The sequence below is a fragment of the Podarcis bocagei genome (assembly GCF_964188305.1).
Source record: "Podarcis bocagei genome assembly, chromosome: 7".
NCBI classification, from domain to species: domain Eukaryota; kingdom Metazoa; phylum Chordata; class Lepidosauria; order Squamata; family Lacertidae; genus Podarcis; species Podarcis bocagei.
The window spans coordinates 21,521,800-21,547,980 of record NC_138132.1 but is presented as its reverse complement, the minus strand read 5'-3'; the positions used below and the strand labels follow the sequence as shown (position 1 = coordinate 21,547,980).

The following is a 26,181-nucleotide window of genomic DNA, read 5'->3' as shown; positions in this document are numbered from 1 at the left end:
CAAGTCTGAACAGACGCAAACAAACCCTACAGAATTATATCAGCATGGCAAGTAATGCCTACCAACCACATTTCAGACAGGATGTAATATGGCCTTATACAGTGCAAAGAAGAGATGGAAGAAGGGTTTGTTGAAAGAGGGCATCCTTTGCATTCAAAATTTCCAGGTTCAAACCTTGGCAATTCTAGATGGAGCTGGAGAAAATACTTTCGGAAAGTCTAGTCAATGCACTGCAGATGATGCTGAGCTAAATGAATCAATGGTCTGGCTTTGAAATGACAACCAAGCACCTTCAATTGGATTCAGCATGGGTCATTTCCCATTTTGTTTTCTTCTTACTGAAATGATAAACACCTCTCAGGCTGCATGTACACCATGCATTTAATGGACATTCAAAGTGTGGTCCAGTCAGTGAATCCTGGGAACTGTGGTTTGTTAAGGGTACTAGGAATTGTAGCTCTGTGAGGAGGTAAACTACAGTCCTCAGAATTTGGTTTTGTGGGAGATCATGCTTTAAATGTATTACGTGTACACAGCTAAAGTTGCATCCGTTGTGACATGTAGTTCAGGTGTGGTTTCACTAATTAACTGAAACATTTATATTCCTTTAATTAAAAACGGCACTGGAGGAAGATGACAACCACAAAATGTAATGGGATATGTTACATCACAAACTATAACTTAATAGCCTAAGGTCATTACAATTCAAAATTAAATAAAAATGGATCATCAAGCAATATACAGTCAACAGGTTAAACACATATAAAGCACATGCCTCTAGTCTTTACAAGAGTGTTTTAATGTTTAAAACTCAAAATAACTTATAATACATTAAAATTAAATAAGCAGTATAAGGACCAAGCAGCCCACAATTGTTTATAATTTATGTTACACATAATATATAATATAGTGTAACATATCATATAATATAGAAAGTTGAAAATCCACAAATATACAAGCCAACATTGTGCAGCCCTATACATATCTACACAGAAATAAATTCCACTGAGTTAAATAGGGGGTTGAAACCTAAATCGAGTCCAACAAAAAATCAACAAAATAACGCACTGCAATATATATATTTAAAGGGAAAGAAAAAAACCACAGTAATATAAAACGCTAATGCCCTATCTTCTTTTTTTCTTTCTAATAGAAATGTTTCAATCCATTTATTAAAGGGAATTAAGAAAGGGTCCTAGTACACAGACGTCTTTGGGAAGAAAGGACTTGTGATTTAGAGGCTACAACCGAAAAGGTCCGACCACTGCCTCTGCTGCAGAAATACACCTGCGCCCCCATAAAATGATAAGGATAAATCCCTAAATCTAGAAGAGTAGCGTGTCAGGAAGAGAGAATCTGTACTAAACTTGGCTTTGTTTTTGGTTTTTACTTGTGAAGGGATTTATTTTGGGTGCTTTTCAAGAGGGAGCCTTCAAAGACGTCCAGGCTGAAGTACCGCCAGATACCTCAACAGAGAGGCCTTCGCAAGGCTGAAAGTGCGAGGCGACCAGCGAGCCTCCTTTGTCTGCAAAAGAACTACAAAAAGCGGGAACCGTCCGCTCTTTTTTTTAAGCGCTGGATTCCTTCCCTCTCTCTCCCCTCCCACCCCCTCCCCCGCCTAACCCTACCGGCGCGCCATGGCTTTCCCAGCCGTGCGGATTGGCCTGGGCTCTCCTCGGGCTCTGATTGGCCGCGGGGGCCCTCCGCCTGCTCCCGCCTCCTGGCGCCGATAGAGTCTCCGGCCTGCCTCTCCGAAACGCCTCCCCCGGATTGGACGCCGGGGAGCAGTCCCTGGAAACAGTTCCGGGAAACCCCTCGCGTTGCCGGGGTCGCTCCCGCCGTCCATGAGGGGAGGGAAGAGGAGGAGCGCGCGCCATTTGCAGCCGCTGCCTCCAAGCCGCGCCGCGCAGGTCCCGCTCCGGTGAGTCTGCCCGCCAAGGCCCGCCTGGCCGAGGAACCGGTAACCGGGGGGAAAGAAGGGATGTTGGCGGGGTGGGACAGAGGAGCGCGCGCTCTCGTAGTTGGCGGCGGCGCGCGCGGGGGGGGGGGAGAAGAGAGAGATGCCCAGGCCCGCGCTCTCCGAGGCGCCTTTTGTGGCCGCAGCGCGCCTGGCGGGATGCGTCTGAGTGGTGCAGGCCCCGCGCCGTCGACGTGGGGGCGGGGAAGGTAGGCCCGGGTGCGTGCGACCCCCCCCTCTAGAGGGGCCTCCTCAGCTGAGTGCGGAGGGCCCTGATCCGCCGCATTCCGGGAGAGGGAGAATGGGAAAGGAAGGAGGCCTAACCCCGCTAGCATGACCTGGGATGGGGAGGAAGGAAGGTGTGTGGGTGTTTAAAACCAATGCGGCGATTCCTTTCGGGTTGCCTTTTTGAGCGCGTGGCGTGTTTGTAGGGGGTTTCCATTCCTGTAGAAATGGAAATTATTATTATTAGTAGTAGTATTCCTGCCTCTTCTCCTCCTCCGGTTTGCGAATTGCCGCCTTGAATGTTGTGGTCCCTAAGGGGTGTTTGCTTGGAGAGTTGAGGCCGGCGGGCATAATCTTTCTCTCGGATAAGCCTTAGGCACCTTGAAATCGGGGAATGAGTCCCATTGGAAGCCGGCAGGGCTTTTTAAAGTTGTGGGTGAAGCTGTAACTCGGGGATCGAGCTGCAGGGCTGCATTCCTGTGCATCGCTGGCCTGCGGGAACACAGCACGGTTTTCGCTTCCGAGCAAATGTGCCTTGAGTTACTGCCCTAAAAAAAAAAAACCCACAAACACCCATCTGCCAAATGTTCCTTTTCCTAAGGGGAGCCTGGATTCATCCCCATTTTTTATTTTGGCAAATGGAGCATATCCCTGCCCCGCCCCCAAGTACCATTTGATTTGAAACTTAATCGCAGTGCTTTTTCGTGGCGCTGTCAGAATCAGATTTGGTTGTGGTAAGGGTTCTTTGTTCCTTGTGATAGACAGTGATTAATTGGGAATTCTGGTTGATGAGAATACCATAGGAGCTGTTGACAGCTGCTGATACTTGTTTAACTTTGATGGTAGAGGAAATGGGGTGGAATGTTTTAACTGTAACAGTACTACACTTGTGAAGTTACTGTATTTGTAGCACCATCCATGGGACCTGTAGGCTAGCTAAGTTCTTTATGCAGCATGTGCTATTTTCAGGAATTACTTCAATGTTCTGTTTAGGTATATTAGGTATATGGTCCATCCTGAGTGTGTGTGATAATACTTGGTTTACTCTGCCAGGTGACTTGTAATTGTAGGCATATATACTTATTTTACATATGCAGAGACAGTGTAGAGTTTATTATGAGTTTGTGGTGACATATAGAATCATTTGAGAGCTGTGGCTTTCATTTTTAAGTTCAGAAATAACTGGGTTATTTCTGAAGCTCTCACTGAAATCTTGATGTGAGTTAGAAGGGATTTAAAAACTCCACATACAAAGATTGCAGCTGGGCTGTGTTGTTAGCTTGTAAAAACATAGTAACTTGCTATGGAGTGGGGAAACTTGCTGAATAACTTTTCAGTTACAAAAAAATATACACAAATAATTTTAATGTAGTTTGCTAAACAGTAGTCCGTAATATTTTTGTCATAGCATTTTGTCATACCTATATCCTCTTTCAGAAGTTGTATAAGGGTGTCAGTAGTACTGCAGTGGTTTAAGTTATAATTTAGCTTCTATTATAGATCATTATCTGTGGCTACAATCCTGCAACTCTGTACTGACTCACTTTCCTGGGAATAAGCCCCATTAAACTCAATGGGACTTGCTTCTTTATAGGATTGCACTATACATGTCTCTCATTTCTCAAATTTCAGTAGAGTGTAGTGGGCTACTCTGGTAACAATAAATCTATTTTGCTTATTTGCCTTCTCTTGAAGTAGGATATAAAATTCCAGTGTAAGAACAATGTTGTCTGTTGGTTGTGTGCCTATTTTAATTGATTTTAACTTTTGATCAAACTTACTGTATTAAGATTTTTGCTTGGTATAAAAATAGAAACACTAAAATAGAATAAACCTCACATTACTCTAGTGTAAAAAGTTATTCTATAATCTTAGAATAAGTTTATTTCTTGAGTCATAGTCATGTCAGGAAGCAACTGAGCTGATTAGGGTCACAATTAAGGAAGCAACCTATGGTGAATACAGTGGGAATTGAGTGTAAACAAGCTTAGGATTGTTTTGGATATGCCCTGCATTAGTGTGTCTGTAAGCCCTGTTCCTACACTAGTGCAGTGAACTTGGGCAGCCCAGTTCAACACATAGAACTATAAAGCTTTGCAGCAGTTCCAAGTGGATAACAGTGTGTATAGGAGGCATAAAATTAGTTGGCCCTCCTGCATAGGATGCTGGAATTGGGACCCTAACTGGCACTAGTGCAAGGCTATACTTTTGAAACATGAATGATAACTAAATGCATAAGACTAATATCCAAGTGCAGGGGCCCATAGGATAAGCAGCGCATATACTCCATTCTGCACATAAGAACTTACAACATTCATGGTCAAAACAAGATTCTTTAGTATATCTCATACAGCTGCCCTGTCCTGCTGTCATTCCACAAATATTTGGTCTAACACACTGTAGCAGGTTGCTAGAACATAGAATAGGGTAGCAAATATATCTCACAGGGGCATTACAAAAGCCACAGGTGCATTGACAGAATATCAGCCAAGTACTAGTGCAAAGGAATCTTGCATGGTAAAAGGGTAAAGTACCCCTGGATGGTTGTCCAGTCAAATTTCACTATGAGGTGTGGCACTCACCTCTGCTTTCAGGCCAAGGGAGCTGGTGTTTGTCCATAGACAGCTTTTCCAGGTCATGTGGCCAGAATGACAAAACTGCTTCTGGTGCACCGTGCACAGAACACCATGACAAGTGCAAGAGTGCATGGAAACGCCGTTTGCCTTTCTGCCACAGCAGTACCTACTCACACTGATATGCTTTTGAGCTGCCAGGTTGGCAGGAGCTGGGCCAAAGCAGCAGGACCTCACCCCACTTTACAACCAAGCCTGGACTCAGTGATTTAGACCACAGTGCCACCCCGTCCCTGCTCTTGCATGGAGTGATGACTGGAGCATAAGATGCAGGTTATTTTGCACAGGTGAAAGCAAAAAAGTGGTGTTTGGGAAGGAGCCCGCAAATGTGGGGCTTTGGTAGCCAGCCATTATGTATGGTCACCTCCAACCCTGGCCCCACCCCCTACCCCTCTGCACAGAGTGTCTATATGTGTGTGTGCTCCATCTCTGACACTACACAGTGTCATGCAGTGTAAGAGACTGAGCTTGGAATAAGGTTAATAGGTGGGAGGGTCTCACCCTTGATTTCACACTGTGCCTTAGAGGCATTCTGAGTGCCTTTAGCCTGAGTTCCAGACTTGGGGCAGCGGGAGGTAGGGTAAGTCTCTTTATCTTGCTTTGGAAGTTTAGTGACTCGAAAGCGCAATGTGAAGTCAGAGTCTAGGGAAGAGGGGTGGTTGCCATGGTAACTGCGATGAGTGAATCTGTGGACCTCTGAGCATAGCATCAGGCTTTTAGTTATATGCATTGCTGTATTTGCAGCAACCTGTGCTTGGTGGTGGTAGTAGTAATATTAGAGCAGAAGGCTGAGAAGAATAGCCTGGTAAATACCCAGTTTCTGTAATTATTTGTGTAACGAGTTTGTTTAGTTTTTAAGTTTGCCATAGTTTGGTATATTCAGAAGAAAAGAGAATCCTCTTGAACATCTTTATGGAAAGGCAGGACAGAAGCTTGATAAATGTGTGAGGAAAATTCTTAACTAATTGTATTGGATCATAAACTGTGTTATTGAATGTTTTTTATCTGCATTTGTAAATTCAGTGCAAATGAGTCCATTATAGTGAGTTGTGAAGGTAAAACTCAAAAACAGTAGTAGTACTGGATCATGTGAATTTGTTGATGGGTTTCGATTGCACAGTGACTGTTAGTTTATTTTTTGTTCTTCCCATCTTTCTACAGAAGGTCAGGGTGTCTTAACAGCAACTATAAAAAACAAACACGATAAAGCAATTTAAACCATCAGCTGTTTATATGAAGAACTATAATGCCATGTAGTGAAAAATAAACAGTACTGTGCAGTATAGATTTAGGCTCCATACCAACTGTATTCCAAAAGCCTAGACATAAATGTTTTCAGTTTGGTGCCTGAATGTTATCAGCATGGCCGGGGGAGGGGGTACAATCACATTTCCTCCAGAAAGGATTTCCCTGGCCCCAAAAGCTTACTTCATGTCAAAGCTTGTATGCAGTTCTTTCACAGCTGCATGCAGAATAGAACAGTAAAATATGGAGACAAATCTTGAGTATTGCTTGTTCTGACATTCTGCTTATACTGTATATAATTTTCATACATGAATATTTAAGTAATTTGTGTAACAAACTGAACTGTGGTGAAGGTGTCATTTCCTTGGGATTGATATATTGTTGTTCTTTAATAGTTTATTTAATACACTTACCTTCCTTCTCTTGTGACACTTAAAAGTCAGCATACATAGGATTCCCATGGAGTCTCTCATCTATCCACTGAGCCAACCTAGACTTGGTTAGCTTCATCAAGGTTACTGCTTTGCTAATAAAGCTGTATTAGCATATTTCTAATAGTGCTAATAACTAAGTTCTATAAAATATGAACCTCCCCATAAACACTCTAGACTCTGATTCCTTGTGGAATCCACAACTGTCTGCAGAAAGGCGAAGCTCTACCCACAAGGGCCAAGTTTCTTTTTCATTGTGCTACCACCTCTGAAGAGAAATTAGAATGGCCTTGAAGTATTTTCTAGGAATTCTATGTACGTAGGGTAACTAAACTTATCTGTAAATATCTTAATCAACCAATCATCTTTTTATCACTAAAACATTGATAGACATGCTTGTTTCTTCTGTATTCTTTTTCAAGCCCTTGAGAGATGCACTGAAGTGCATTGAGAATCTTTATAAATGTCAGCTATATGAACATTCTCTTGGAGGAGAATGCTTTGAAACAATAGTATTTAGAATAAGGTGGTGTTATTTTTTGTTTGGGTGCTACATATCCCCATATCCCTCAAGTTGTCTTTGCTTTGGTAGTGTTGGCATTTCATTGTTGGAGATAATCAAGCCCAAGTTCCTGTGATCAGGCGAAGGGTCCCATCTGCACTTTCTATTTAAAGCAGTATTATATCACTTTAAACAGTCATGGCTTCCGCCAAAGAATCCTGGGAAGTGTATGTTGTTAAGGATGCTGAGAGTTGTTAATAGACTTCGGTTCCCTTTTAGAGAGCTACAATTCACAGAGTTCTATGGGAAGAGAGGATGACTGGAGTTTGGAGCTCAGTGATAGTACCAGGGGGTCTCCTAAATACTCTCAGCACCCTTAATAAACTAGGAGTCTTAGGGTGAAGATGCTGTTTTTAGTGGTCTGATGATGTTTTAAATATACAGTGGACCCTCTGGATACAGATTTAATTTGTTCCGGGGGTCTATGCACACCCCGAAAAATCCGTAACCAGAGGCACCGCTTCTGCGCATGGGCACTGCATGATAGAGTGCTTCCGCGTATGCGCGAGTGGCGAAACCCGGAAAAATACTTCCAGGTTTGCTGCTTTCGCAACCCGAAGATTACATATCCAGAGAGGTACGTAACCTAAGAGTTCACTGTATAGTGCCCATGAGGTATCTAGAAACAATGAATCTCCCAAAGTGGGTTACATTTGTCCCACTAGCCTTTGCTTGGATACAATTTTCACTAGAAAAATGGCTTTGTGTGTGGCAGACCTACTTTTTTCGGTGTTGTGTTCCCCGCAAAGGAAGTAACAGGTGACAAAGTAGAACTGGAACCCATAAAATGCTGCATGTAGTGTGGATGTAACACTTCTAAACATGCTTTCACTTGAGGGGGGAAAATGAGGTTTAATATAACCAGACTAACCACTGAGAAATTCTTTGGGGGAAACTTGTAGCATCATAATCCCGTGTTCAAGGTGCAGTATTTGCTAAGAAGCAACTGGTCTTAATTCTTTGTGGGGTTTTGTCTCTTAATGCACCACTGCTGCTTTTCATGTAAGTGCAGAGGTATTAAGGAGCAACCTCAATAAACTAGAGGCCCCGGTTTTGTGGATCACCAAAACAGTTTTGTTCAGCTTGAAAGCATTTTGTTCTTTTGGTCTTAAAGTAGGACATGTGCTCAGAAACATGAAGTAGCAATAATTTCAGGGATTTTGTACAGTCTGTAGTAGAAAGGAGTGTGGTGGCATCTGCTACAAAAATGGAATAGTGTACCAGTTATTCTGCACAAGCTACAGTATGGTCATAGCCCATTAAAGTACTCATTGACCTTGAACTAAAATGTTTTGATGGCAAAACTTTTCTGGAGTGGGACATCTTCTTTTGTCTTGCTTTTGATACATTAATTGTATTGCATGCTTTTAATTGGATGATTATCTTAAAGTTGTATCTAGTATTTGAAGGACTAGTTTTAGTGTTCTGCACTTAAAACGTTTTTTAAAAAATATTTGTTTCATATGTCTTATTGAGTTTTCTGGTGAAATCAAGATTGCTTTGCCTCTCTGCTAATATGGCACTGTCAACCAGCCCTCTTCCTTAAGTAGTTGTTTATATCACCTGTGCTGTCATGCCTGAATATTAAGCACCAGTTTGTAATCAGACACATAAAATAAGTTGGCAAAATACCTCAGTATTTGTTTGAGAAGATAGTGCTACTTTTTTTTTATTCATATCTCTGCAGTCTTCTTATTGACTTTCGCATCAAGTCTTTCTCACTGATATGGAAAATTGAAGGTGCTGCCTTTCGTTTAAACCTTTCATTTAAACTCTAATATCTGGAATAACATGCTGTGCTATGATATGCAGAATTTAATACAAGTTCATCTTGCTGGTATGTGACATGCAATTCGTTTATCGATTGTTCCACTTGTGCAAAACCTAATGTGGCATGTTGTTTTTTATTTTTTTAAAAAAAGTGTTCTGGCAACTAGTGTACATTAAAGCAGCATGGCTTCTCTTATGTAACAGGATTTGAAGGAAGGTATGGAAATAAGCCAGAAAACTATGGGAAAGATGGAAAGCAAGTATTGACATTTGCACATTAAGCTGCCCTGTAGGCCTCTGTATTAAGCACATTAACTTAAAATCTTTTTGAGACCAGGGTAATAATGGCAGATGTTCATGCATTTCAGTATACTCCCCACCACTAAGATCACAGAAATTAATGCCAAAATCAAAATTAGATCTGATGTACATGAAGTGCTTAAAATTGTGCGCTATTCCATGTACATGTTCCACAGTATTTAGAACTGTACTTCTTTAATGTAGGTGAGCTGCATTCTAAAGGCTTTAAATAATAGGTTTAATTCAAGTCACTTGCAGCATGTTTACAAATTAGTTTAGATAAATGCATTGTCCTACAAATTAGTTATTTCTGGCTTTATGTAATATAGCTCCTGAATTTTTTCCAGCAGCATAATAAAATGGCTAATCAGGTGAATGGTAATGCGGTACAGTTAAAAGAAGAGGAAGAACCAATGGATACTTCCAGTGTAACTCACACAGAACACTACAAGACACTGATAGAGGCAGGCCTCCCACAGAAGGTGGCAGAGAGACTTGATGAAATATTTCAGACAGGTATAATATGCATTTCTTGTTTCTGATTGGTTATGAAAGTGAAGGCAAACGATTTTCAAATTTTTAGGTTTTAAAGTTGAAAAAATTTACTTGTGTTTTGTACTGTGTAGCTTTGAATGTACAGCTGCTTTCACTTCTTTGAGGTCAAATTGGGTTTGACATGTTGACAGTATCTTAGGTCATCAGGGCACTTAACTGTTTCATAGACACAAGTAAAAGTGGACATTCCAGCTTACTGAATTGTAAGTTTCCTCTATAAAATAATCACCAATTTATAGTTACTGTGTTAAACACTTAATATTTCAATAGGTGCTTGGCTTATTGAGGGAAATAGCTTGATTGCTTGACTTAGGGCTACGTTTGAATTCCAGTCTGTAAGTGAATTTCATGTTTGTCCAGCTCCTAGTGAATATTTCAGTCCATATCAGTAATTATACTGATGTGTTCAGATTAATAATTATTATTTGAATTACGTTTATCTTGCATGGAGCAAGTGGCTTATTGTGTATTCTAAAGAGAGAGAGAGAACACATGTTCTGCTTAGGAAACACATATTTTTTGGGGTGTGAAATAGAAACTTCCTCTTCCTCTTTAGTATGCGTGTTGTGAATATATTTAGAAATATAAATGGAACTGCTTCATGCCCTTATCTCAAATATTTCAGTGACAAGATCTGCTTTATCTTTTCCCCCTAAAATACTCCAAACGTTATGCAAGTTTAAGGCAGTTCAAAACAATACCATAGCTGTCTTCTTTATGTTGATATTTTGACTCATGTGGCTGATCTGTCTTGAATGACAATCCCAATGAGTGCCTGCCAGATAGCTTTTATTTCCTTAGAGAGACACTTCTCTAAGGTGGTGCTATATGATGATGTACACTTAGTGGCTTGAGTGTAGGTGTCTGAGAAATGCATGTACAGGATTTTAGAATGTGTTGCAACTGAGGTTGTGTCATGAGGAGTTTGACATTTATCTAAACTTGAAAGTGCATTAATGTTAAAACTTTTTACTACCTAGTATTCAACAATATTTGTACAACTATCTTCATGGTTAAACTTTCCCCACTGGTGTCCGTTAGTAGTGTTCGCTACAACTAATTTTATAATTAAACTTGGGGCTGAACTTCATTACTTTTAAAACCTCTGCTGAGTTTTGTCCCAGTACAAAATATGGCTTCCAATATGCAGGATCAATTCTGAAATGCAGTCTTTGTGCACTGCTATTCTGTGTGATAGAGAAGAAAGATGTTTTCAGTGCTCTTTAAAATCCCGAAGTATTCAAAACACTCTGGATAGTTATTGGAAGTTGGTACAAATATCTCAGCACCTTACCATTTAATACTGATGGAATTAGAAATTTTCTACATTTTTCATAAACTGATATTAACTTTAATGTAAAAGAAAGTACTTTATGCTTCAGAACTGGTCCTACTGTATATGGGTCTGCACCTGCAAGCTTAATATTAGTGTACTTGATGTACATAACAGGGCTTGAAATAATGTCACTGGCTGGAAAGTTGTGGCAAAACGGTATTTATCTGTAGTAAAAAACATTCATTGTAATCTCCTTTTTATAGAAATGGGGATAATTTTTCACTTTAGTTTTTTTTGAAGGGGAGAAGTTGGTTTTATAGGTTGCTCAAATAGCTGCTGTAGCACAACTGTTGTTAGATTATGTAGTGTTTATGCATCGTTTGTAATGGCTCCATCTTAAAGAAATATCCTAAAAGGAAATGTGAGCCAGAGGTCATTGTTTCAAACCCTGATATGTAGTGTTGCTTTGTGCAGCAGAATATCCACACAGTTCCTGTTTCTGGATATAACTTTTTAGTTTGCCGTAGTTACCTTGATGTACTGAGCTCAAATTACTTCAAATTTAGCAAAATAAAATAGTGTTTTTGAATGAAATTGCCTCTGTATAATTAAATGGGAATCTGTAACTTTTTTCTATTTTTAATTTTTTAGGATTGGTAGCTTATGTTGATCTTGATGAGAGAGCAATAGATGCTCTTAGAGAATTTAACGAAGAAGGAGCCCTCTCTGTATTACAGCAGTTTAAGGAAAGTGACCTGTCGCATGTACAGGTAAGGTAAGAGCTCCTGTGGTGTGAAGAAATAGGTTCACAAATGTAGCATTCTTTCTAACATGACTATAACAAGCACCAACAAAGGTTGTCATACTTTTTTCTGAACTCTTCTGCACTGTGTCTTTTTGACAACCTTACCCCTCAAACACTGCATTTAGGCTGGAATCCTATGTTTCCTTAGTGGAAGGAAATCCCATTCAACTCTGTGGGGCTTACTGCTGAGTAGACATGTATAGGGCTGCACTGTTAAAGTCTAGAGTTGCATGCGTGTAAAAAGACTCTCATTTTCAGAGTCCTTGGCCTGATGTGGTGTTCAATGGAGTGGTTGTTTGTGTTAAATAAATTGTACAAAGTGATTTTTTTTTGAAGCACTCTACTTAGTTCTGTCAAAAGTTGCAGCAGTTGAGTGTTATGCAAGGTTCAATGGCTTCAGGTTTCTTTTTATGCCTTCCTCTTGAATGATGTCATAAATTGTATCTGCAGAACAAAAGTGCATTTTTATGTGGAGTTATGAAGACTTACAGACAGAGAGAGAAACAAGGAAGCAAAGTACAAGAATCAACAAAGGGGCCAGATGAAGCAAAGATTAAGGTAATGTATACATATGCTGAGTGTACAGGGGAACAGATAAAGGTTCTTCTGAACTTCTATGTAGATATTTCTGTATTTAAGTAATTAATTGCATTGTTCTGGTGTTGCTTTAAGGACTTGTACTGGAGGAAAGAATCGTATTGAGGGGGGAGGGCTTGTATGACATGAAATAAATAGTTAAAATCACGAGTGTTGCAAATGCGTAATAGCAAAAGAGCCCTATCTATATATAGGAGAGAAACGTGCCTCCATTATTATAATTATTATATATTTATTAATTTATACTCCACCCTTTTCCCTGACAGGGACTCGATGGCCGCTTCTTTCCTCAATCACTTTAGCATGTGCAAGCTACCTCTTTCTCCTGGGAGAAAGAGGCAGCCCTCCCCCACCCGTCCATGCAAAGGCGGCAGCGGCTGATGCAGGCGCACGGATGGAGCATTTGTGAGCCTTCCTCAGTTGCCTTAGAATGGGTGGGAGCTGGAGGAGGAGGCGACTTCGCCCTGTTCCTTGCATGGTTGGGTTCCTTCCTCCATGCGCCGTGCACTGGAAGAGGTGGCTGCAGTTTTGGAAGAGGCAGAAGCTGTGCACAGTGACACTAATTGTCTCTGTGGCCGGCAACTGCCTTCCTCCTCCCCGCCTTCTTTCCAACATCGTAATATACCACCATATCACAGTGTTTAGCTGTCGGTGTATTACGACGATGGCAGGCAGGTATTACCCAGCCCTAGTCATTAATTTCAGTAAGCCTAGTCTGAGTAGTACTTAGTTGGATACAACGCCTAGTCTGTGGTCCCAATAAGCAGCAAGAGGAAGAGCACTTCATTTAGCTGGGTGCAGCACCGAGTTGTTTGCGTGGCGACACAAGAATGGTCCTTCTCTGCAGTGGTTCTCCGTCTATGGAATGCTCTCCCCAGGGAAGATCGCCTGGCGCCTTCATTATACACGGTCTTGACTATGCTACCACTCAGTGGATTTGTAACTGGCTGACTGACCGAACCCAAAGAGTGCTCATCAATGGTTCCTCTTCATCCTGGAGAAGAGTGACTAGTGGGGTGCCACAGGGTTCTGTCTTGGGCCCGGTCTTATTCAACATCTTTATCAACAACTTGGATGATGGACTCAAGGGCATCCTGATCAAATTTGCAGATGACACCAAACTGGGAGGGGTGGCTAACACCCCAGAGGACAGGATCACACTTCAAAACGACCTTGACAGATTAGAGAACTGGGCCAAAACAAACAAGATGAATTTTAACAGGGAGAAATGTAAAGTATTGCACTTGGGCAAAAAAAATGAGAGGCACAAATACAAGATGGGGGACACCTGGCTTGAGAGCAGTACATGTGAAAAGGATCTAGGAGTCTTGGTTGACCACAAACTTGACATGAGCCAACAGTGTGACGCGGCAGCTAAAAAAGCCAATGCAATTCTGGGCTGCATCAATAGGAGTATAGCATCTAGATCAAGGGAAGTAATAGTGCCACTGTATTCTGCTCTAGTCAGACCTCACCTGGAGTACTGTGTCCAGTTCTGGGCACCACAATTCAAGAAGGACACTGACAAACTGGAACGTGTCCAGAGGAGGGCAACCAAAATGGTCAAAGGCCTGGAAACAATGCCTTATGAGGAACGGCTAAGGGAGCTGGGCATGTTTAGCCTGGAGAAGAGGAGGTTAAGGGGTGATATGATAGCCATGTTCAAATATATAAAAGGATGTCACATAGAGGAGGGAGAAAGGTTGTTTTCTGCTGCTCCAGAGAAGCGGACACGGAGCAATGGATCCAAACTACAAGAAAGAAGATTCCACCTAAACATTAGGAAGAACTTCCTGACAGTAAGAGCTGTTGGACAGTGGAATTTGCTGCCAAGGAGTGTGGTGGAGTCTCCTACTTTGGAGGTCTTTAAGCAGAGGCTTGACAACCATATGTCAGGAGTGCTCTGATGGTGTTTCCTGCTTGGCAGGGGGTTGGACTCGATGGCCCTTGTGGTCTCTTCCAACTCTATGATTCTATGATTTTACACCTTTAGGTGCCAGGCAAAAATGTTCCTTTTTAACCAGGCCTGAGAGCCAGCATGGTGTAGTGGTTAAGAGTGATAGACTCGTAATCTGGTGAACCGGGTTCGCTTCCCTGCTCCTCCACATGCAGTTGTTGGGTGACCTTGGGCTAGTCACACTTCTCTGAAGTCTCTCAGCCTCACTCACCTCACAGAGTGTTTGTTGTGGGGGAAGAAGGGAAAGAAGATTGTTAGCCACTTTGAGACTCCTTCAGGTAGTGATAAAGCAAGGATATCAAATCCAGACTCTTCTTTGGTTGATCTTATTGACATCCAACACCCTTTTAGAATGTGGCCTTTTTGTGGGGGGTTATTGGGTTACTGCTTTTGGTTTGATTTTATATGTTGTGGTCTTGTTGTGAACTGCCCTGAGACCTCGGGGTATAGGGTGGTGTATAGGATAGATACATACATAGATAGATAAAATATGCAAGAGGTTCTGTGGATGGGGCTGTTTCTGGTTTGTTTTTCTGTCTTGGTAAAGAATGTGTTGTTGAATGCCACTTGTGCGATGAAAACATCTACTTCTAATTCTTCATCCTTTATTCAGGCTTTGCTAGAGAGGACTGGTTATACTTTGGACGTGACTACAGGCCAGCGGAAGTATGGTGGCCCCCCTCCAGATACGGTCTACTCAGGATCCCAGCCTGGCATCGGCACAGAGGTTTGTATGTACATACTGCTGCACATAAATTGCAGATACATAAAGATTGTCCTTACCTAACAATGGTTGCCAATTTCGTCTAATAAGACTTAAAAACTAATTATTTAGTTTTAGCTATAATGAAAATAATTGTTAAGCTGAGTTTTCCAACCAAATTTTGACAGGAAACACTTTGAAAGCCTGTCTTTTAACTGCAGTAATATTCAGAGCTGTTGTTCATTTGGCTAACTTGTGGCCCTCCAGGTGTAATAGAAAACAGTGGTTTACTCACTGCAGCTTTGAGCTACGATAAGCGATGAGCTCACATACTCTTCATCACACCCCCCTGCAAATAGGAGATTGAAACTTCTGCTTTCATTTTTAAACTAGCCTTGGTGCCCCGTGACAGCCCAACTTGGAACTGTGGTTTGTTTAAACTAGGGTTAGTGACAGCAAGTCAGGATCAAATTAGGTTTCAAATCCTGATTTGTTCACAAAGCAGGTGGGGAACAAATGCGGTCATTTGCCTCTCTTTTTCCAGCCCATAGGACTGTCCCCAGGCCACACCTCTCCCTGACCGTGTTCCATGCCCTCCCAAGTGTTTTTGCCTAGCTGGAATGAGTCCTTGAACTATGATAATTCCTCTTGTTTCCCTGGATGGGAATGGAGAAATGTGTGTGTAGAAACCTCTGACTTTTGCCTGACTGGAATGTAGTCTATTGTGAAGGTAAGAGTCCCATCAGTTGGACTGGCTCCTGGCCTCACCCACTTGAAAAGGTTGCTCAGAAAGGAATGTGACCCTCTGACTGAAAATGGTTCCCACCGCTGGGTTAAATGACCAGAGTTCCACAAATTCACCATCACAGGGAACTGCGGCTAGTTTAAAATTGAAAACAGAAGCTTTTGCTGTCCTTTTGGGTGGGAAGGAGGGGAGTGCATAAGCCCAAGGTTGTGTAGTGGGAAACCATTGTTCCCTGTTACATCTGAACTGAGCCAGTATTTGTATTGTGTGCAGTGATTAAAGAAAGGGTATTCCTAAAGTAGCTCTAGGTAGTGGCCCATGTGCTTAGAGCGAGAGCTTCTCTGTTCTGAGGGTTTGAAAAGATCAACCATTTTGAAATATCACCTTACACAAATCTATTGTTTTTATTAAATGAATTAAGAATTTTTTTTAAAAATGTCATTTTCTAACAAAATATTTTTTTCCCCTCGTCAGGTTTTTGTTGGTAAAATTCCTAGGGATTTGTATGAAGATGAATTGGTACCACTATTCGAGAAGGCAGGCCCAATTTGGGACCTGCGGCTCATGATGGATCCCCTCTCTGGCCAGAACAGAGGCTACGCTTTCATCACTTTCTGTAGTAAAGATGCAGCACAAGAAGCAGTTAAATTGGTAAGTGTCATGCCATGCTATATATGTTGGAGGATGGGATGACTTTGCTGTGGTCACATCCTGTAACTCATAGATACTTTCTTTGCAAGTGGGCTCCCATAGTATTCTAGATCACTCAGTAATGAGCTATAAATTAGCAGTTAGCTAGTTATAAACAACTAGTCATTAATTGCTGCTACTTAAGGCACTTCTCAATTTAACCATGCCATCTGATGTTAATAAGGAAAATTGCAGGATGAATCTGACTTGAGTTCTCCTTTTGGACCTTGGACACAGAGTTATTATTGAGACCTCCTTGATAGCTGTTTTTCAGCCCAGGTAAATTTTAGTTGAAAACATGAAATAGCAAGGCATCTGCAAAGGCTTGGTTAACATTTTTTGAATTATTTGCAGTTGTAGGTAAGGATGGTTGGTTCCTCACTGAAGCTCCTAAAGTTTGATAGAAAAGGGACAAAATGATGGATAAAACTGGCTAAAAAGGGGCAAGGGAAAATTAACTGATAGTTTTCTGAGTACAGAGAAGGGTCCCCAAGGATCTGTAATTGATGGTATTTATCTTTCATAAATTAACTGGAGGCACAGTTAATTGGTGAGTTAGCTAAGTGTGCAGATAATAGCAAATTAGGATTTTACCAATCGGGCACTAACACAATCCTAAACTAGTCTACTCAGAAGTAAGTTCCTTTGAGTTCAGTAGGACTTACTCTCAGCAGGACCTACTCTCAAGTAAGTACCAATTGGATTGTTCCATAAAAAGCTCTCTTCAAACAGAGCAGAAGCTGAAATGCTATGCAAGAGCATCTTGAGTGATGTACTGAGTGGGTAAATGGGAATACTAACTTCGCTGATACACTAATGGATTGTAAATTGTTGGTAACAGCCTAAAAAAAAAACCTCCTTAAGGAGAAAGCTTACTGAAAATGTTAGTGTGTACCAGCAGCGATAAAGGAAAATTCACACTTGGGAAATGGATTGAAAATAAAGTGGAAGTATAATAGTGATGACTTTATATAAGTTCTGGGGTGTTCACTGTCATAAAAATTTCCTGAGTCCAGGCTGCTTGATCTGAAAAAGGATGTTTTATTGATAGTGAAGTAACAGTAGATGATGTGCTTAGGAATGGAGCATCTTCCTTTTGAAGATAGCCCTCAGAGCTACATTACAGTGAATTGTACTAATGTACACAGTTCTTTAATAGAGACATTTATGAACAACAATGACCATGATAGCTAAGAATCTAACCTCCATGTTCAGAATCAGTGTACCCCTGAGTACCAGGTACTGGGATGAAACAGGAGATTTGTGCATGTGAGCTTCTCAGACATCTAGCCTGAAGTTTGTGAGGCTAGATTTAGCATTCTAAACCTGAGAAGTCTCCTTAGACAGTGTATTTTGAGCTGGCAAACGCCTATTATTGGGAAATGAGCTAGATTACTGGAAACCTTAAATCTTTCCCAAGTGGGATGCAGGTATGAAGCTTTTTTTGTAGTAGATAGCATTTTATTTTGAGATCTTCCCCATTGGAGCAGGTGGAGAGTTTGTTGATCTGTGTACCATTAAATTGGAACTTTAAGATGAGTGTTCAGCTTAACGTTCTTTTCAGTGTGACAACTATGAAATCCGTCCTGGTAAACACCTTGGCGTATGCATCTCTGTGGCAAACAACAGGCTGTTTGTTGGATCAATTCCAAAAAACAAGACCAAGGAAAACATACTAGAAGAGTTCAGCAAAGTTACAGGTAAGGAGTTGAGCATATGACGTGTTGTAAGGCATTAACATTTCACTCATGAAAGAAGCAGACTAGTGTTAATAATAAACATGCCTGTTAAGACTCTGAATTTATTTAGTACAGTTATATCTTCTATCTTTCAGAATATAAACCCTTCTAAGGCACCACTTAAAATGCACACACCAAACAATATTAACCTATGAAACACCACCCAGTTCCTTTTCTTTTTATGATATTTATTGAAATTTTTTGAAATTACAAAGAAAAAACAAAGCAGAAAAAGAAAATAGAGAAAACAAAGGGAAAAAAACCACATCAAACAATACAGATTCAAAAAACAAAAATACACTGCAAACAAACAAAAATACACCGCAAACAAACAAAAACAAATCCATCATTTTCGAATCCTCAACTCTCATTACCTTCTTTCTTTGACCTCCTCCTCCCTTTTTTTGTATCCTGGTTAATAATTATGCAGCAAATCCTTTCCATATTTCATAGTATCCTGTCATCACATTACCCCAATCTATTTTCATCTTATCGTATAGAAAACCTTAAAAATTTAAAACTTAAATCTTATTTTTACCGACTTCTCACAAATAATATTCTTACCTAATTCTTTAAACATTTTTGCTAGAGCCAAGTAATTTCGTTCCAACATTTTTCTAACATTCATCAACCCTATAAAACAATCCTGATAACAAAAAGAGAAATAAAAACAATCCAATCTTCATCCAGCGTCCCTTCCTCCTGGTCCCGGGTTTTGTCAGTCCTTTTTATCGCATCGATCTAGCGCATTAACCTGGCAACCTTATATCCGAGGCCCTTAAATCTCTTCCATGTCCCTTCCGCAGCTCTTCTTCATATTCTCCTTTCAATCGTGGGAACTCCACTTCTGCAGGTTTAAACAGTCCAAAAAAGATCCCCCTTTTTCTCCTGCTGCCGAAGGGGGGTTCAACAATTTTAAATGATGAAAGCCAATCCTTTAGCAGCGATTTTCTGAGCTCTAGTTTACGTTGTCTTTGCTTTATTCTGTCTACAAAGAAACGGAAGGCTGACTTCCTGTTTAGACCTTCCCGTTTCAGTACCAAATTAGAGTAAATTTTTAAGTCCAATTCCTTTCTGCTCGCAAGTCCTTATTTAAGGTCCGATTGTTCAAAGTTTTAAGTACTCACGGGTGCTTATTTTAGAAGCCAAATTGTCCCAGGAAAAAGGCAGCGCTGTCCGGCAACGGCTGTGCGGCTTTGCTCCACGGAAATAGCAGTTTACTCACAGCACCGCGCCACTTCCCCCTCTTCACTTCGGAGCCCGTTAGTGGGTTCCTTTGTGGGTTGGGGGGGCGCTAAGGGTGCCCGCCAAGTCCCATGGTCACAGGCTTCACCCGCGTGTGATTTTTAGCAGGGTCCCTTCTTCGCCGTAGCGGAAAAGACCTGTTTGACGCAGAGCTGGTCCCTCCAGTTCAGAGGGAGTCCGCCATTGCCGATGGCGCCACCCCGGAAGTCCACCCAGTTCCTTTTTATAGGGTTTGAATGGTATCCAGCTTGAAGTGGCTGTGCAGTTAATTTGCATTTTACTTGAACTTCCAGCAGACATTTCGTAGGAGTCGCAGGCACTCATTTGGACTTGGGAATTTCAGGGTGTTTGAAGTCTAATGAAAATTGAGCTCTTTGAGAGGGTTGCAGGCTGGTCTTGATTCTCTCTCTCTTAACCCTAAGACCACTGGTACTTATTTAAAACAAGTTTGCTTCCCCCCTCCTTTCCTCTTCCATTGGCTTAAAATAACTGGGAAGGGAAAAGGTGGCATGGGGAGAATCTATACATTTGGGTACCAATGCTTTCCCACTTAGAGGAAGTGATGTGCTGTACCAGGTGCTTCTTTGCCTCCCTGTAATGGCCCAGAAGTGGTTTTGATGAGGTGGGGGAGCTTCCAAGTATCAGAAGAGGGGTGAGAGTGTGCAAGGAGTGGGGTGGTACGATATTGAACAGCCAAGTTCAAATCCAGTCAGAACTGGTGATCCCTTGGATGCATGTTGAGGTCATCTATGGTAAAAATGAGTCTCCCAGTGGCAGCAAAATGAGAATGTCAGTACCATTTGCAGGGCTGTCTTAAGCATATGCGATGCCGGGATGCAAAGATCTGCCTGGCACTCCCACCCCCCAGGTTGCCCAGTCCCAGGCGTGCAGGAGGGCGGAGCCAGCCGGCCACCTCAGCGTCTCACTGGCTTGGTCGCCCCCCAAACCTGTGGTTCAGAGCCGCTGCAGCAGAAGAGCCAACTGTGGCACTCTGACCGATGGGCGGGCTCTTCCCCAGACTCAACTCTTGGGCCCCAGACTCTCAGCCGGGCGCCCCTGAGAGCCCGGCTGCCCCACACCCCTAGCGCCTATGGGTAAGTTGGCCCTGACCATTTGGAGCGCTGCCATTTCATTGGAGGAATCTCCCTCCACCCAGGTGGTGTTAGATTTGGTAGGTGGTGTCACCTTTATGATGCAGACCTCACAACCTGGGAGGCCAGATAAAAGAAGAGGAATGGCAGCCCTGGATCAGATTTTGAGTGCTGGGCAAAGAAACATTACTTCTACCATCTCCTCGTGCTAGAAGTAAGTTTGATGGAGCCAGTGCCTAGAGAAGGGAGAACTTTATTGTGTGTGTATTCTGGTACTGCATCATTTGAGTGTGCTGAAGACTTGATCTGCTTATGCTGAAGCTTCTGCATTCCAGTTCGCATTTCAAGCTAGAAATAGGCTTCTGTGTTACATCCGGGTGTCTTGTTCTTACAGAAGGTTTAGTGGATGTAATCTTGTATCACCAACCTGATGATAAAAAGAAGAATCGGGGATTCTGCTTCCTGGAATACGAGGATCACAAATCAGCTGCTCAAGCTCGGCGTCGGCTGATGAGTGGGAAAGTAAAAGTCTGGGGAAACGTCGTTACTGTGGAATGGGCTGACCCTGTAGAGGAACCAGATCCAGAAGTCATGGCAAAGGTAATAGAGCAAAGGCTGTACTGCTGAAGTGACTAACCCCAGATTGGGACACAGATCCCATCCCCCAAGATCTCACAAATTTGGGGGGGGGAGGGGAGGAAAATGAATTAAAAGAAGACACTATGCTTGGGTGACCCCAGCACCCTGATGGGGACACAAATTGCCTTCTCCCCAGTCATCGGATCAATCATTTGATGAGCCCAGAGGGGCCAATAACACCCCCCAAGCTGATTGGCATGCAGCAATTGAGGTGTGGGGGACCACACCCTCCCCTGACCTGGACACCCCAGAGGGTTTGGCCAAGAATGAACATGCAGCCCTTTGAGCCAAAAGTAGTTTGCCATTACAGTAGGGTGGCCATGTCTGCGATGATACTTTGCCTTTTCCCCTCCCTGGGGAGTAAGAATTACTGAAGTATACAATTCCAGGTACATCCATGCTTTTCCTCAACCTGGCAGTAGGGTTAATGTACTGATGCTGGTCAATGCCATCTGTTTCCTGGGAATCTGTTACAAAAAATAAGCAACATGGAAGTGTGCCTGTATCTCTTAAATAAAATCTTGAAAGTAAAAGTTGATGGAGGCCTAATCATTTCTCCAGAAGCCAACACTGAAACATGCTGTCAGTGGTCCGTGTTTTTAGTTGCTGTTTCAGTTTTAGTGATAAAATTAATGTCTCTTGTGATACAGAGATAAAGCCATCTTTTCCTGGATGGTTATTTAGTGCACTCTTGCATCTGAGTAAGCATGTATTGTAAGAGTTACTGGAGTTCTGAAGCTGATGTCAAAATCCCACCCCCTTTTTTAACAGGTGAAAGTTTTATTTGTGAGAAACTTGGCCACTACAGTGACGGAAGAAATACTGGAGAAATCCTTTTCAGAGTTTGGAAAGCTGGAAAGAGTGAAGAAATTAAAAGACTATGCTTTTGTTCATTTTGAAGATAGGGGGGCAGCGGTCAAGGTAGGTATGCACAATTTCATTATCTAGGCCAGTGGGTGGGGAACAGTCCCTGATTATGCCTGGCAAGAATCCTATTTTGGCCTGTGAGGTTGTTTCCCCCAAGCCACGCCCACCAGCCCAACACATGAGGTCATATATAACGTTAAGTGCACTGTAGATGAAAACAAAGCTCCCAGCCAAAACTGGCGTTTGCTGTTCCTTTCCCTGTGCAGCTTGATTTCAAACTGCACAGGCAAAGGAAAACTCTTCATCTGATGTCGTGGTGATGCATACAGACCTACATTATTCAGCAAGATGGTAGCTGCAGTCAGCCTCTACCTGACTTCTCCCTCCCGCTACAGCCTGTGCCCCACATCTCATGCCTTTCTTGAGCCTCTTTCCTAACCTCCAGGGCATACTGCAGACTCTATGGCAGGAACGCATGCAAGCATGGTATTGGAGGCAATCCAATGTATATGCTTCGAACCCCCCAAAAATGCTCTATAAATGCTGAATATTGTAACTGGTTCATCTAGTCTGATACTTTCCATTTAAATCTTCTTGCTCTCCCTCACCCCCAGTACGTTGGAAAGGTTTTACCAGCGCATTATTCACATTGCATATTTTAAATAGCATATGCTGCCTTGTACAGTGGTACCTCGGGTTACATACGCTTCAAGTTACATACGCTTCAGGTTACGGACTCCGCTAACCCAGAAATATTACCTCGGCTTAAGAACTTTGCTTCAGGATGAGAACAGAAATCATGCTCCGGCGGCGCGGCAGCAGCAGGAGGCCCCATTAGCTAAAGTGGTGCTTTAGGTTAAGAACAGTTTCAGGTTAAGAACGGACCTCTGGAACAAATTAAGTACTTAACCCGAGGTACCACTGTATTAACAAAGTTCTAGGGGAAAATAATCTCCCCCCCCCCAAAGACCCCCAACTTTTCCTTCCGCTTTACCTACAGTGGTACCTTGGTTCTCAGACTTAATCCATTCAGGAAGTCTGGTCTAAAACCAAGGCATGCTTTCCCATAGAAAGTATTGCAAAATGGATTAATCTGTTCCAGACTTTTAAAAACAACCCGTAAAACATCAAATTAACATGATTTTTACTATCTAATGAGACCATTGATCCATAAAATGAAAGCAATAAAGAATTTACTGCAGTCACACAATCAATCAATCAATCAATCAACCAATCAATCAATCAATCAATCAGTAGCTGAACTGGGTTCCACACAGTCACAAAATCAAAGAGCCTCAAAAACAAAAATGCAAAATAAAGAGCAAAAACTGACAGACCTCAGCGTAACACTCAGAACGGAAGTGTGGCACTCAAAACGGAGCATGTTTGACTTCTGAAATAAGTTCGCAAACCAGAACACTTACTTCCGAGTTTGCAGTGTTTGGGTTCCAAGTTGTTTGAGTACCAAGGTGTTTGAGAACCAAGGTACCACTGTATTTGCTTTCCAGTCTTCTCCATCTTTAAAAGCAGCTCAAGCAAGAAAAAGTGTTTCTCACTGTGAAGCACTAATGGAGACTGTCTTGTCTTCCTTCCAGAAAGGGTGATCAGCCTTCAGTCCAATGCCCTGCTTTAAAACAAAGAGCTAATAGTAGCTCTTCATTGTTACAGAAGTCTCTCCTACACCAGAGTAGGCACACAGGTGTTCTGTGCTTGTCTCAGGCAAATTTAAAGCGATTCACTTCCTAAAACATTCAGTATGTAAATATGCATAGTGTTGAAATGAAATTACTGTGGACGTGAGAATATCAGGACTTAGAAGAGTGGAAAGGTGGGAAATCCTGAAGGATTCTTCTCTGTAGAATGGAATTTAAACTTCTTTCCCCTTCCAAACAGGCCATGAACGAAATGAATGGAAAAGAGATAGAGGGGGAAGAAATTGAAATAGTATTAGCTAAGCCTCCAGATAAGAAAAGGAAAGAACGCCAGGCTGCCAGACAAGCCTCCAGAAGTACTGCGTGAGTGTTAACTTCATTAACTGTACCGTAGCTCAAAGACGGGAGTTTCTGTCTGATAGCAACATAATAAAAATCTACTTTAATCTGGCATGCTGAACTCCGCTTGAACTTTTAAATTGAGAAAGCAGCATGAACTAATGCTAATGCTTTTTTCCTGCTCACTAGGTACGAAGATTATTATTACTATCCTCCACCTCGTATGCCACCTCCAATTAGAGGCCGAGGGCGTGGAGGGAGAGGCGGCTATGGCTATCCCCCAGATTACTATGGCTATGAAGATTATTATGATGATTACTATGGCTATGACTATCATGACTACCGTGGTGGCTATGAAGATCCTTACTACGGCTATGATGATGGCTATGCTATAAGAGGAAGAGGAGGAGGAAGGGGTGGGCGAGGCGCACCTCCACCACCTAGGGGGCGGGGAGCACCACCACCAAGAGGTAGAGCTGGCTATTCCCAGAGGGGGGCACCAATGGGACCACCAAGAGGAGCCAGGGGTGGGAGAGGGGGTCCTGCCCAGCAGCAGAGAGGACGTGGTGCTCGTGGAGCCAGGGGCAACCGTGGGGGCAACGTGGGAGGCAAGAGAAAGGCTGATGGGTACAACCAACCGGATTCCAAGCGCCGCCAGACCAACAACCAGCAGAACTGGGGCTCCCAACCCATCGCTCAGCAGCCGCTTCAGCAAGGTGGTGACTATGCCGGTAACTATGGTTACAATAATGACAACCAGGAATTTTATCAGGATACGTATGGGCAACAGTGGAAGTAAGACAAATAAGGAGGGCGTGGGAATATTGGAAAGATAGAATTTGGCTATAGCTCTACATCCTTCCAAAAATTAATGTTTCATCCTTCAGTAGTGATTGGCTGCCATTTGTATTGGGCTGAAGAATCACTCTCTTGTGTATATACTCAAGTCTTTTATTATTTTTTTCTTTTCTCATAAATGCACTTGGACATTACTGAGCTTGCAGAATTCCCAAACACAGTTTTGGGAGACAGTGCTTTTTATCGTTTTAGGCTTCATTTTAGCAGTTTATCAGCAGGATGGGCGACACTGTTAAATCATGATTTTGCAGACCTTCTGTTTTTGGACAGTTTCATTTTTTCCTTTTTCTTTTTTGGATTTGGGATAGACTACATAGGCATATGCTGTACATAAAGTAAAGCTAGTACTTTGTCTCCGTAGTTTTAAGAAATTAAAACAAAATTAAGTTTTCTTGTATTGAAAATAACATGACTGTATGTTTTGCATTCCTAGAAGTAGGTTAACTGTGTTTTTAAATTGTTATAACTTCACACCTTTTTGAAAATCTGCCCTACAAATTTTGTTTGGCCTAAACGTCAAATCCGTGGCAATTTGTTCCTTGATGTGATTGTATTTCCAATTTCTTCTTGTTCATGTAAGATTTCAATAAAACTCAAAAATCTATTCAAAACATTACCTATTTCAAATTCAATTGTGTCCTAAAACATTTTATTGGTAATTCTTGCAAGAAACATCTTTTTTTAGATATAAAAAAACTGCCTATGTGAGTGATCAAATTCATGCAAATTTCTTGCAATTTCCAACATCTGGCACTTGTGGCATATGAGTCAGAGCTAGGTCTAATCATAGCATCAAATTGAAATTTCGTAATTGTTAATCTAATCTAGTTGCATTTAACTTTCAATTGGTTGCTTTCTTAACAGCTTCAAGTACATTTGTAAACTTGTGCAAATTGTTTTTAGTCATATGATTTTAAGTCCCACTGTCTGGATATATGAGAAGTTTCATGTAGGAAGGCAGTCAATAAACTTATCCTGTTTTTATTCTACTAATATGGATAACATCTAATGACTTCAACTCAATTTGATAGTGTGCAAACATAAAAACAGACAATTATGTGCTCAATTTTAATGTTGTTTTTGTTTGCTTTGAACAAAGATATGAGAATGGTTGTAAATTCTTACGAAGTACAGTGAAAATGTAAATAAATATTTTATGCTCTAGATAATAGAATTGCTAATTTGATTATAATATTAGATTTTACACCCTTCTGAATGAATGATTTAAAGCTCAAATTCCCATTGATTTGAGATATCTTCAGAGTCTAAAGAACTTTTTGTACAAACTCTATTTTTGCCA

The 26,181-nt window shown here is 41.7% G+C and overlaps 1 protein-coding gene across 1 annotated transcript; it reads left to right on the top strand.

Annotated features, from left to right (window-relative positions):
* The first annotated feature begins 1,829 nt into the window (after positions 1-1,829).
* HNRNPR (heterogeneous nuclear ribonucleoprotein R) lies at positions 1,830-25,494 on the top strand. Its single transcript, XM_081201792.1, is given in 12 exon segments — positions 1,830-1,895; positions 1,898-1,921; positions 9,471-9,639; positions 11,606-11,724; positions 12,210-12,317; positions 14,927-15,040; positions 16,236-16,412; positions 18,016-18,151; positions 20,921-21,126; positions 21,937-22,086; positions 23,926-24,047; positions 24,213-25,494. Coding segments are annotated over 12 exon segments (1,986 nt in total). The 5' UTR covers positions 1,830-1,844; the 3' UTR covers positions 24,823-25,494.
* The last annotated feature ends 687 nt before the right edge of the window (positions 25,495-26,181 follow it).